General features: G+C 57.4%; 1 protein-coding gene across 2 annotated transcripts in view; it reads left to right on the top strand.

Moving 5' to 3' along the window:
• The window catches only part of DHX30 (DExH-box helicase 30), a 31,690-nt gene extending 20,399 nt beyond the window's left edge, over positions 1 to 11,291 (top strand). For both annotated transcript variants that reach the window (XM_039548722.1, XM_039548721.1), the window contains 13 exons: positions 428 to 580; positions 1,328 to 2,149; positions 3,276 to 3,354; positions 3,841 to 3,945; positions 4,958 to 5,133; positions 6,385 to 6,591; positions 6,904 to 6,985; positions 7,464 to 7,657; positions 7,731 to 7,890; positions 8,128 to 8,285; positions 8,713 to 8,816; positions 8,893 to 9,032; positions 9,545 to 11,291. In XM_039548722.1, coding sequence (XP_039404656.1) covers positions 428 to 580; positions 1,328 to 2,149; positions 3,276 to 3,354; positions 3,841 to 3,945; positions 4,958 to 5,133; positions 6,385 to 6,591; positions 6,904 to 6,985; positions 7,464 to 7,657; positions 7,731 to 7,890; positions 8,128 to 8,285; positions 8,713 to 8,816; positions 8,893 to 9,032; positions 9,545 to 9,780 — 2,616 coding nt within the window. In that variant the 3' untranslated portion in view covers positions 9,781 to 11,291. The remainder of the gene's footprint in view (positions 1 to 427; positions 581 to 1,327; positions 2,150 to 3,275; positions 3,355 to 3,840; positions 3,946 to 4,957; positions 5,134 to 6,384; positions 6,592 to 6,903; positions 6,986 to 7,463; positions 7,658 to 7,730; positions 7,891 to 8,127; positions 8,286 to 8,712; positions 8,817 to 8,892; positions 9,033 to 9,544) is intronic.
• Positions 11,292 to 12,250: the final 959 nt, after the last annotated feature.

The following is a 12,250-nucleotide window of genomic DNA, read 5'->3' on the forward strand; positions in this document are numbered from 1 at the left end:
TGCCTGTGGATACAGCTCCTCCCACATCACTCACTGGGTTTGAGCCTGACAGGGGATGCCGGAAACTTCCTGATCTTTGGCTTGCTTAATGAGCTAATGCTTAATAAACATGAACTTCCAAACCTTGGGATTCACAGCATGCCAGAACCACAGCAAGGGACTCAACAAGAGGGTTTTGCAGTCATGTCTGCTGTTCCTCTCATGGGACTGTTTGAGACCTTGCAAGTGTTGTGTCTGGTGTGTCTGGTTCTCCAGAGCTGGAGTGGGATCATGTCTGGTTTCTTGCTGTGGCAAGAAAGGCAGGAATTGATGGATTTGGGATGGTAAGGAGTGGGCCTAGCCAAACATGGGATCCGGGTGCTCTGTATACCAGCCCTTGGTGTGAGCAGCCTCAGACCTGATGGTGTTGTTTGCCTGTTCCCTGCAGAGCCTTGGCCTGGTGGACAAGAACAACAACCCCCTGAGCCATGCCATGTACAACATGACGTCCCTGCGGGAGCTGGGGGAGAACCAGAGGAAGCCCTGCCACATCAAAGTCCCTGAGGCCACCCTGCGCAAGATTGAGAACTACCTGAACCACGTAAGGCTCAGCCCCCTGAGGATCTCCTTTGCCTGATCCCATTTCACTTCAGGAATTGGATGTGTTTGAAAGCTTCCTGTCAAAATGTTGAGGGAATTCATGGTTTGATTGTTGCCACAAAACCTGATCAGTCTCTGCTGCCCTTTCTGGGCAGTGGCCTTCCCTTTGGAAGACTCCAGGACTCTTAAGGTTGAATCCAAAAGTTGTGATTGATAAAAAGTTCAGCAACTTCTAATCCCATGAACATCTGGGCCAATGCTTTGATTTTTGTTCTAGACAATTCCTGACCTGTTGCTCCTTGTAGTTCTTCCTGTGGGATGTGGGACTTCTGTTCTTTCTTTTGCCAAGACAGAATATTTCTGGCTTAGCCAAACGCTTGTGTTTTGTGTAAGTTATGTGTCTGGGTGGTGGTGTAACTTGATAGTTTCCAAAAGTTGTCTTTGAGGGGCTGTTGTGTTGGAGAGCTGAAGTTACTGGTTTGTGCCTGTCAGTTCAGGCAGCAGCACTAATACCCCTCCTAAAACAGGGAATGCAGCAAGGAACACACAGGGGGCTGCCCAAATTAGTTTTCACTTTAAATAACCTCAGTTCCGAACAAGGCTGAGTTACCTAAGATCTGAGGAGACCTTGGCAGAGCCTTGGCCAAGCCAGACTGGCTGAGTCTGTTCCAGGCACTTGTTTCTTTCTGTCCTTCTTAGGACCGGTACTAACCTTGCTGTCCTCGCCAACTTTCTCGCTCTCTCCCAGTATCCCGTGGACATCAGGGAGTCCAGGCCCCGGATCGCTGATGACATGATGAACCTGACCAAGGAATCCGGTGCGATCAGCGATGCCATCACGGGGAAGACCTACATCCCCATGCTGGAAGCAGAGGAAGTGCGCCTTAGCCAGAACCTGCTGGCCCTCTGGAAAAGGAGAGGAGCCTCCTGGCAGGAGAGCCACCCGCTGCCAGTAGACCCTCACAAGGACACCATCCTGTCAGCCATCGAGCAGAACCCCGTGGTGGTGATAGCAGGAGACACGGGCTGTGGGAAAACCACGAGGATCCCGCAGCTGCTGCTGGAACACTACATCCTGGAGGGCCGCGGCGCGCGCTGCAACGTGGTCATCACCCAGCCCCGGCGCATCAGCGCCATCTCGGTCGCCCAGCGCGTGGCGCAGGAGCTGGGGCCCAACATGAGGAAGAACGTGGGCTACCAGGTGCGGCTGGAGAGCAAACCCCCTGCCCGGGGAGGGGCCCTGCTCTTCTGCACTGTGGGCATCCTGCTCAGGAAGCTGCAGGGCAACCCCAGCCTGGAGGGCGTCAGCCACGTCGTGGTGGACGAGGTGCACGAGCGGGACGTGAACACAGATTTCCTGCTCATCCTGCTCAAAGGCATCCAGAAGCTGAACCCCGACCTGCGCCTGGTGCTCATGAGCGCCACTGGGGACAACCAGCGCTTCTCCCACTACTTTGGGGATTGCCCCGTGGTCAAGGTGCCGGGCTTCATGTACCCGGTGAAGGAATACTACCTGGAGGAGATCCTGGCCAAGCTGGGCCGGCACCGGCACCGGCACTACGAGATCAAGGTGGGTGTGCAGTGTCGTGGGGGAGCTGTCCCCCTTGGATGGGGCACTGGCTTCTGGCCTATCAGCAGGGGGAGAGTTTGGGCCTGGAACTGCTCCTGCTTCCCTGTGGTTGTTGGACACTGCTTAGCTTTAATTCCACGTTAGTCCTCGTGAAGTGTAGTCGGCTTAGTAGAACCCCAGAGCAGTTTGATTAAATTATGCATGAAGATGACTCCACATTGAGGTCGAGTTGCTTTTGTCTCCCTTTAATGGGAAGTTTGATGTTTGAGTAGGCTGAGAGCTCGTTGCTGTGTGTACACAGACGCAGAGTTGGATGTTTGCACACCCCGGGCAAGCATGGCCCAGGACTGGGATGGTTGTGGCTTCCAGCACTGTTACCTCAGTGCTTACCGTCCTGCATGACTGAATTCCCTGACTGCTGCTTTCTGCAACTAGTCTGACTGTTCCTCTGGAAAATGCCCTCCAGACATGTGCTGTGCTCTGGGTAATCCTATACCAGTGATGGGTCATGGAGTCACAGACTCACTGAGGTTGGCTGGCATCTCCAGACGTTTTCTGGTCCAACCTGCTGGTCTGGAGTCTTTCAGCCCGTTTTTCCAGCCTTGGAGAGATCCCTCCCTGTGGCTGAACAAGTGTCTGAAGTATCAGCCACTTCTCCCAGTCCTGGATGATCAGCAAACTCGCTTGGGGTATCCCAGTGCCTCCAGGGCATTCTTCCTGTTTCTGCTGTGGCAGGGATTTTATCTGCGCTTTAATGGTCTGTTCCAAATTACTGAGAGATACAGAAGCTGCTGCTCAGAGCCTGATGGATTTGAACTCCCAGGTGCATGTGGCACAGTTTGTCCACAGGTATCTCATGGGAATTCTGTTAATTGTGAGGTGCTGTTCAGCAGAGGTGCACAGATCTCAGCTCTGAGATCTGGACAATGGGAAGGGACTGTGCCTTCTCTCTGGCATCAGTTGTGACCAGAGCAGGTTCCAGATGGAGCCCAGACCAGGCTCCTGGCTCCAAGTCCTGGGCAGGCTGTCCAAGTACAGGCGTTTGCTGTCTGCAGAAGGTGCTCTGGAGGGTGCCCCTGTGCTGTGTGCTGACACCTCCCTGACCTGCCTGTCCTGTTCCACCCAGCAATCCGACGATGAGTGTGTCCTCGACCTTGACCTGATCACTGACCTCGTGCTGCAAATCGATGCCCACGGAGAGCCAGGTGGGTCCTGCCTCACCTCGAGCTCTTTCCTTCTGCTGGGGGGAGAGAAAGGGAACCCCTCCAGACACACCCCGATGCCTCTTGTGCAAGGGCTCCTTGAATTCCTGCTGATCCAAGTGGTCTTGAGCCATGTGGCACAAGCAAATTCTGAGTCTTTGGCTAAGACAGGGTTGGACTCCTCAGTGTCCTGGGCAGCTGGTCTAGGACTTGTCTGTGCTCCATCACTGGCAGCCTTGTGCTGCACAATTGCCTTTTGTGTTGGAGCCCCATCCTGTCAAATACCCTTGCCTGGAGGGTGATGTTTTTGGGAAGAAGGCAGAACTCTCGGGTGACTTCCAAGAGATTGAAGTGTTTCAAAGCTCCTGGCTATTCACTGTCAAACCCCAGGTAGCCTGGTTGCTTTCTGCCCTGGAAACCTGTGTCTCCAGCTGGGGAGAAGCACCTGGATTTTGAGGTTGTGTGTTCTTAACTCCCGGTGTGTTCCAGGTGGGATCCTGTGCTTCCTCCCTGGCTGGCAGGAGATCAAAGGGGTGCAGCAGCGGCTGCTGGAGATGCTGGGCTCGCAGAACAGCCGCTACCTCGTCTTGCCAGGTGAGAGGGCAGGGCCAGCCCCTTCTTCCCAGGATTCGGGAGAATCTGGGACAATTGGCTCAATGTGCTCCTTCAGCTTTGCTCTGGTACAGTGCTGGTAAGCTTTGATGTCCCAGCTGTGTAATGGTGTGTGGTAAGTGTGAGTAACTCCTCCTAGCAGAGGCTGAGTAACTCCTGTGTGTGATCAAAGAGTGGCTTCCCATTTGCCTCCAGCAATTCGGAATTAGGCAAGGGGAAAGCAGCTCAGTTCTGCAGTGTTGTGGCTGCATGCTGAGCCTGCACAGAAAAGATCTCAGGACCTGTTTTGTGGGATGCAGGTGAACTCCAGAGCTCAGCTTTGATCAGTGAATTTAACATTCCTTGCCCCAGGAGGAAATTTATAACAAAAGCCCGTTTTGCTCTGCAAAGCTCTTTAGGGTTTTGGCATTTTTTGTTTGTTTTTTAGCAGCTCTGCCTATTTAATGTCAAACCAGGCCAGGGAGGAGCAGAGCTTTGAGCAGCTGGGCTGTTAATAAGTGCAGGTGTTGTTTGGTGGAAGGTGCCTGTTCTCCTCTGCCGCTGCTTGGGGATTCCTGCGCGTCGCTGAGCTGTGACAGGGCAAAGCTGGGACACAGGACAGCCACGGGCCCTTGCTGAGACCCACTTCAGACAGTGGACCCAGGTGGTAGTGAGGATTCCCCATTCCCCTGCCCCAGGGGACTCTTGAGGAGGGGCAGCTTCAGAACTGGATTGTGGGAGGGAGTGGGATTTCTGCCAGGGATATTCCTGGGGTGCTCTGGGACATGAGGTGAGCAGAGCTCCTGCTGCTACTGAGCCACAGGTTGAAGCAACTGAAATGAGGCCTTCCCAAATGACTTGTGGAAGATTCTTCCTGGGGTCTGGCTGGCAGGAAGCTGCTGGCTGTGACTATTGGTAGCTGGTGTCCCCATTTCTGCCCCCATCTCTGGAAGCAGGAGGTGATGGTACAAGAGAACCTCAGCCGGGCGGGACTGACTCTGCTTTGATTTCCCAGTGCACTCCAACATCCCCATGATGGACCAGCAGAACATCTTCCAGAGGCCTCCACCAGGCGTCAGGAAGATTGTCCTGGCCACCAACATCGCGGAGACCTCCATCACCATCAACGACATCGTGCACGTGGTGGACAGTGGCACGCACAAGGAGGAGCGCTACGACCTCAAGACCAAGGTACTGCTGCCCTGCTGCCTCTGACTCATTTGGGGCACTGGAGAGGGCTGTGGTCAGAGGAGTGTTGGAGGTGCCATTAAGAGGATGATGGAGCTGCTTCCTATTTGGCCCCTGGGACACAGGCGTTGTGTCCCTGTTTGGGGACAGTGTTTGGCTCCTCATCAGTGTTTGCTGTGTCCAAGCTCTGAGCCAGGCTCCCCATCAAATTCTGAGTTTTTTCAAACAAATTTAAGGCAAATCCTACTCCCTTTCCAGCTCTCTGTTTCACCATAGAACATCTGTAGCTTTTCTGTTTGCTTTCAGCCTTTTTCTATGATTTCATCAAAAATCTCTTGCTGGCCCTTGCAGGGCAGCCCTGACCTGTTAGATTCTGCTCAATTCCAGCTCTCCTGGCCCAATCCCACAGCCTGTTCCTCAGCTTTCCGAGGACGATCTGCTGCCCCAGAGCCTGTTCCTGGCAGTGCTGGGCCCTGGGAAGGCTCTTGTTCGTACACCTTTGTAGCAAGGTGAAGGCAACTGTGCTGCTGTTGCTGTTGGGAGAAGGAATTCTGGGAGCATCCCTCTGCCCCTGTTCTAGAACATCATCTCCCAGGGCCAGGTGGCCATTCACACCTTGGAGCAGTTCTGGTTAAAACCCAACCCTTTGATATTTTCTCGGTTTTATCTCAGTTCAGACTGCAGACCCCGAGGCAGGGCTGGGATGGGGAGCCCTGGGATGGGGCCTGGGACAGGTGTCCAGCAGGTGGCATCTGGGTCCCATCCATGCAGCCCCGGCGCTGCTGCCGGACAGAGAGCGGCACTGCAAGAGGCAGGAGAGAGGGAAAGGCACCTCTGGCCCTGTGGGACCATTCATCAGTCCTGAGGAGTCTGAGTTCTCTTGGCTGGGTGGAAAGATGGCAAAGGGAGGGACTTTGGATAAGGGCCTGGAGTGACAGGACAAGGGGGAATTCTCAGTGCTAGAGGGCAGGGTTAGATGGGATATTGGGAAGGAATTCTTGGCTGTGAGGATGGTGAGGGGCTGAAATGGATTTTCCAGAGAAGCTGTGGCTCCCCCTGGATCCCTGGCAGTGCCCAAGGCCAGGTTGGACACTGGGGCTGGGAGCAGCCAGGGACAGTGGGAGGTGTCCCTGCCCATGGCAGGGGTGGCACTGGATGGGCTTTAAGGTCTCTTCCAGCCCAAGTCAATCCGGGGTTCCATGGTGTGAACAGAGCAGAGCTGTGGGAGCGCTCACCCTGCTCCTGTCCCCGCAGGTGTCCTGCCTGGAGACCGTGTGGGTGTCCAAGTCCAACGTGGTGCAGCGGCGCGGGCGCGCCGGGCGCTGCCAGTCGGGCTTCGCCTACCACCTGTTCCCGCGCAGCCGCCTGGACAAGATGCCCACGTACCAGGTGCCCGAGATCCTGCGCACGCCCCTGGAGAACCTGGTGGTGCAGGCCAAGATCCACATGCCAGAGAAAACGGTGAGCACAGCTGCCTGCGGGGAACGAGCAGGGTTCATGGAGCCCCAGGGACAGGAGCTGGAAGAACCCAGAGTGCTGCTGCTTGAGTTCTTGCTTTGCTGAGCACGGTGCTGCCCAGGGAGGTTCAGACCAGGAACTCTGTAGATCTCTGAGATTACAGAGTGTGTCTGGAAGACTGAAGGAATGGAGAGGGCTGAGTTCATGTCCTTGGAGGCAAACAAAGAGGGAATTATGTTGCAGTCTGGGTTCCTGAGGGCTCTCCCACATACCTGTATGGGAAACAGGCTTTTTCCCTTCCCTGCTGTGTTGCAGGCAGTTGAGTTTCTCTCCAAGGCTCTGGACAGTCCTGACATCAAAGCTGTGGATGAAGCCGTGATCTTGCTGCAGGAGATCGGTGAGTTAACTCTCAATGGAAACACATCTGCTGTCTATAAACGTGGGAAGTGCGAGTTGGCCCAGGCTGCTGTGGGGCAGACTGGGCAGGATTGTCCCTGGATGGGGATGGCAGTTGATAGTGACTTTCCCAAACCCCATGCCCTGTGCTGTTTTATTTCCCACACTGCTTTGCTTAAGAATTGGGGGTAACTTCCCAAGGTTAAAAAAAAAAAAAAAGGGGTGGGGAGGTGATGGAAGGGAAGTGGTGATCTGGAGCTGAGGACCGGGCCTTGTTGATGGTCCTGTGGCTGTGACAGCTGTTTCTTTGTCCTAAGCTCAGTTAGACCTGGGGGGTTCTGGGTGCTCATTGCAGGCCCCTGTCCTCGTGCCTCTTCAGGAGGTCATCCCAAATCTTCCCAGCCCTGGCAGTTCCCAAATGCCCTGTTTTGGCTGCCCTGGGAGCTGATGGATGTGCCACGTGGGTGGCTCTCCTGCAGGAGTGCTGGACCAGCGGGAAGCCCTGACCACTCTGGGCAAACGCCTGGCCCAGATCTCCACGGACCCTCGGCTGGCCAAGGCCATTGTCCTGGCCTCCATCTACCGCTGCCTCCACCCCCTGCTGGTCATCGTGTCGTGCCTGACGCGGGACCCCTTCAGCAGCAGCCTGCAGAACCGCGCCGAGGTGGACAAGGTGAGGAGCCCCCCTGGCACAGGAGGGAGCGAGGGGCGGGGCTGCCCGTGGCTCACCTGTGTCCCTGTCCCAGGCCAAGGCCGTGCTGAGCCGGGAGAGCGGCAGTGACCACCTGGCCTTCGTGCGGGCGGTGGCGGGCTGGGAGGAGGTGCTGCGGCGCAGGGACAGCCGTGCCAGGGACAACTACCTGCAGGACTACTACCTGTATGGGCCCAGCCTGCGCTTCATCAACGGTGAGTTCAGGGCCATCCTGCCCCTCCCCTGGCCCCACACAGCTGCTGCACAGGGAGGGACACGGGGCACAAGTGGGCTGTGCTGGGCCAGCGACCGTGGCACCGGGCAGGGTCTGGCTTTGGCCCAGGACAGGTCTCCTGTCCCAGCCTGGGCTGGTGCTGCCCTGCCGGGGTGACTCATTCCATGGGGGAAAGGAGAGGGTGAATCTCATCCTTGGGCCTGTCTCCTCCCTCCAGGCCTTGTCAAGCAGTTTTCTGAGAACCTCTACGAAGCCTTCCTGGTGTCGTCCCCATCCGACTGTACCATGCCCTCGTCTGTGTGTAACCAGTACAGCGAGGAGGAGGAACTGGTCAAGGGCGTCCTCATGGCTGGGCTCTACCCCAACCTCATCCAGGTACTGGCGCTGCCATCGCTCTCTGGGGATTGCTGTCACCGGAGTGCTGAGGTGCAGAGATGCTTCTGCTCTCCTGGGAGTGAGTGTCCAAGCCAGGCTTCTGCCCTGTGCTCTGTCCCTGATCCCCACTCGTGAGGAGTGGCCACCCCGGCTTGTGTTGGGTCCATGCTCAGGTTCTCGTCACTTGGTCTGGGAGCCACTGAGTGGCATTTTCTTCCTGTTTGCTGCCTGAGGTGGCATCTTCCTCCTCCTGTTGTCTGTCCCTTGCCTGGCACTGGGTGACTGCCAGGTGTGGTCACCCCAGAACGCGCTCCGCTAAGCCATGGAGCTCCTGGGAGTGGAGGGATATCATCCCCCTCCCCCTGTCAGAGGGGTGGCTGTGGCTGCCGGGGCTGGTGCAGGCTGTGACAGTCCCCTCCCGTGGCAGGTGAGACAAGGCAAGGTGACGCGCCAGGGGAAGTTCAAGCCCAACAGTTACGCGTACCGGACCAAGGCTGGCACCGTGCTGCTGCACAAGTCCACCATCAACAGGTGAGTGAGCGGGGAGGGGGTCCCACGGGGCAGCGGCTGTGCCGGCCCGGCCGGGCTGACGGAGCTGCCCCTGCAGGGAGGCGTCCAAGCTCTACAGCCGCTGGCTCACCTACTTCATGGCCGTCAAGTCCAACGGCGGCGTCTTCGTGCGGGACTCGTCCCAGGTGCACCCGCTGGCCGTGCTGCTCATGACCGACACTGACATCCACGTGCGAGGTGAGTGCTCCGGGGGCGCCCAGCCTGCTCTCCCTGCTCCCCCTGCTCCCTGGCCCCAGTTCCTGCTTCCCAAGGCTCTCGGGCTGGGCACGCATTGCCGTGGTGGGGCTGTGCAGGTGAGGGTTTGTGAGCTCTTCCTGGCTGCTGCTCTGCAGGGAGACAAAGCCAGCCCCCGCAGGCTGAGCCTTGGGGCTTTGCCTGGAGCATCCTGGGGAAGGGAGCTGAGCTGGTAGGATCCCACTTGTCCCTGGGGATGTGTCCCTTCAGCCCCTGGGGTTTTGGCAGTGCTGCAGTCAGTCTCTAGGCCGCGAGCTCAGTAGGGCTGTGCTGTCAGTCACCTCCTGTGGGAAACAGGGAGGATCCCAGTGCGTGCTCAGAGCTGCCTGGCTTTGTGGGAGCTGTCAGCCCAGTCGAGTCCCCGGACCTGGCTGAAACGAGTGTGGGGAGGAGCTGCCCCAGGGGCAGCAGAGGAGCCCGAGCAGCCCCGCTCACGCGCTCTCCCTCCCCCCAAGATGACGGCTGGCGAGCGACGGTGTCCCTGACGGACAGCGACCTGCTGGTGCTGGAGGGGGACTCCTACACCATCCGCCTGCTGCGCGACTTCCGCGTGTCCCTCTCCAAGATGGTGGAGACGTGCCTGTGCTACGAGATGGCCGCGATCCCCGGGGACCTGCACCACCAGCACAGCCAACTGCTCGACATCCTGGTGGATCTGCTCAAGGGCCCTCCCGGCAGCTTCGGCTCGTAGGCAGAGCTGCAGCCTCGTGTGGGGACTTGTAATTTGTATAAAGATGTTCACAAATGTTTATTTAAATAAAGTTCTATTTATCCCTTGTGAAGTCATCTCTCTCCATCCTAGAAGATTAATGTTGTCTGAATCTCCTGCTGTCGGCTCCGTGCATGGTCACCGCGTGGGAAGAGCAGCGCAGTCCCGCCGGGAATGGACTGGGAGTGCCGACGGACCCCGGCGCGAGCTCCGTGGACGCCCACCCGCCTCCTCCGCTCGTCCCAGCGCCGGTCCCTGACCGGGAACAAGGACACGGCTGCTGCGGGCCCTCCTCTGCCCCCTCCCCACGGGGCCAGGCTGGAGCCACTCCGGGGCCAGAGCTGCTCTGGGCTCAAGAGGAGGACGGATGTCCCGGCTGTGCCAGGATCGTGGATCCAGCAGCTCCGGCAGGGAGGGGATCGCTGATCGTGTTCTCTCCACTCTCCACATGGAGGAAGCCCCGAAAGCACCGGATGGAGAGGAATTCCACGCGGGATCCGAGGGGCCCTGCCAGCCCCAGCACAGTCGTGGTGTCTGAGTGTGAGATGTGACTCGTCCTTCCCAACCTGCCTGTACTTCTCGTCCTCTTGCGTTGTTCCTATGATTTTTTTTTAAAATTCCTGTTCTCCCCATGTGGAGGAGGCCGGATCCCTGTCCCTTGTGCAACACAGGACGTGATTGTAGCTGCCAGGCTGCCTGTGAGCGCCACTCCTGCAGGAAGCCAGGAGCAGAGGCACAAAATCCTTTGTTTTCTATGAACAGGGACCATATTCTGTGGAAGGAGGATTGCGACAGGCACAGCACTCACTGAGGAATCTGGAGTTTAGTCCCAGCTTTGCCTTGGATTCTCTGTCCGAAGAAGACAGTGACCTACCTCACAGGGCTGTTGTGAGGGTCGGGGTTTGTAACGGGAGCCCTCGTGCCCAGGGCTGTGCCCCCCCGGGGCCTGGGCTCCTTTCTTTTTATTCCCATTTCTTACGCTCTTTGTACCTGCAGCCGGGAATGGGAGCGAGGCCGTTTCCATGGCTCAGGGGCTCCTGCCCCGCGCCCCCCGGGGCCACCCTTTGGTTCTCCCAGTTCTACCATTTAAGTTACTGCTCATGGGCTTTAAGGCGCCGTGGCTGTGCCAGCACAAGGCCCAGGGGGGCCCTTCCGAGGCTCTGCTCCCCCCGGCCCTGGGGACGCCGGCGCGGGGCCCTCGGAGTCCTGCAGCCTGGGGTCACTCCAAACTGCTCATCTTCATTTCACTTGCTTGAGGTTGTCACTATTATTTGACCAGTGTTTGTTTCTTTTGGCCTGTATAATGGGCAGTATGGTTTTCCCTTCCAGCAGGTTTAAAAAAAAAGACAAAAAAAAGACAAAAAAAAAAAGACTAAGCTATTGTCTAAATGGTTCCGAACTAGTGTGATATTGGGATACTTCCGTGGCTGTTATGTGATACTGGATCTTTTTACAACATAGATTAAAGACAATAAAAAGGGATAGAGTAGGAACTGCCTCTGTCCTCTTCATTATTTTTTACTTTTTTTTTCCTGCAAAGTTTGGCTTTTGTGCCTTTTCCTGGGTAGGGAAGAGCAGCATTGGCTGCTTGTCTGCTGGGAGAGGTGCAGAGCTGCCCTGGGGCTGTGGGGGAGTGAGGGGCTGCAGGGCCATGCTGTGCCCCCACACGGACCCCAGCCACCCCCAGGGGACAGTGGCTGTGGGCACAGGGGGCTGGCACTGAGGGGGGGCTGCTGGGACGAGATGTGTCCTGGTGCTGCTGGTGCCTGGAGAACCCAGCCCAGCGTGTCCCAGTGCCCAGGAAAACCGACCCCAAGTGCCTGGGGAAGCCAAGCCAGTGTGTCCCATGTGTCTGGGGCAGCTGGGGCTGTTCCCACAGCAGCGCTCAAGGAGGGGCAGAGGAGCAGCTGCTCCAGCCATAGGGACCTGGACCTTGGGTCCCAATCCTGGTTGGGGTCTCAGGTCACATCCAAGCCCAGGTGGGAAACCTTTATCTGTGTGAGTGGCCAGGGGCACCTCCTGGGAGGTGCCGGTGCCCTCTGGCTGTGCCAGCTGTGTTGGCTGTGCCAGCTGTTCCAGCTGTGCCATGGGCACCGCAGGGCCCCGTGTCAGCCCAAAGCCCCCTCCCCTCTGAGTGCAGGAGCAAAGCCAGGGAGGGAAATTCTCTTGTGGCTGAAATCAGAGACACCCGAATTCCTTCAGCCCCCTCCTTAGCGCTCTGCCAGCACCACCTCAGGTACCCCGGACTGTGCCATCGCCCCCCGCCCGGCCCTCCTGCCCCACAGAGTCACACCAGCCTGAGGAGGAACATCTAGAAGCTTTATTTCAACCCTTTACAATAGTAAAATCACAACATCAAGTCAGGAAATGTTGCTAAGGAGACGACGCTCTTACAGCCCCCGGGGAGGGGAGACACAAAGGCAGAAGCAACCGGTGGGTTCCCCCCGGGCCG

Source organism: Corvus cornix, chromosome 2 (assembly GCF_000738735.6).
Source record: "Corvus cornix cornix isolate S_Up_H32 chromosome 2, ASM73873v5, whole genome shotgun sequence".
Taxonomy (NCBI): Eukaryota; Metazoa; Chordata; class Aves; order Passeriformes; family Corvidae; genus Corvus; species Corvus cornix.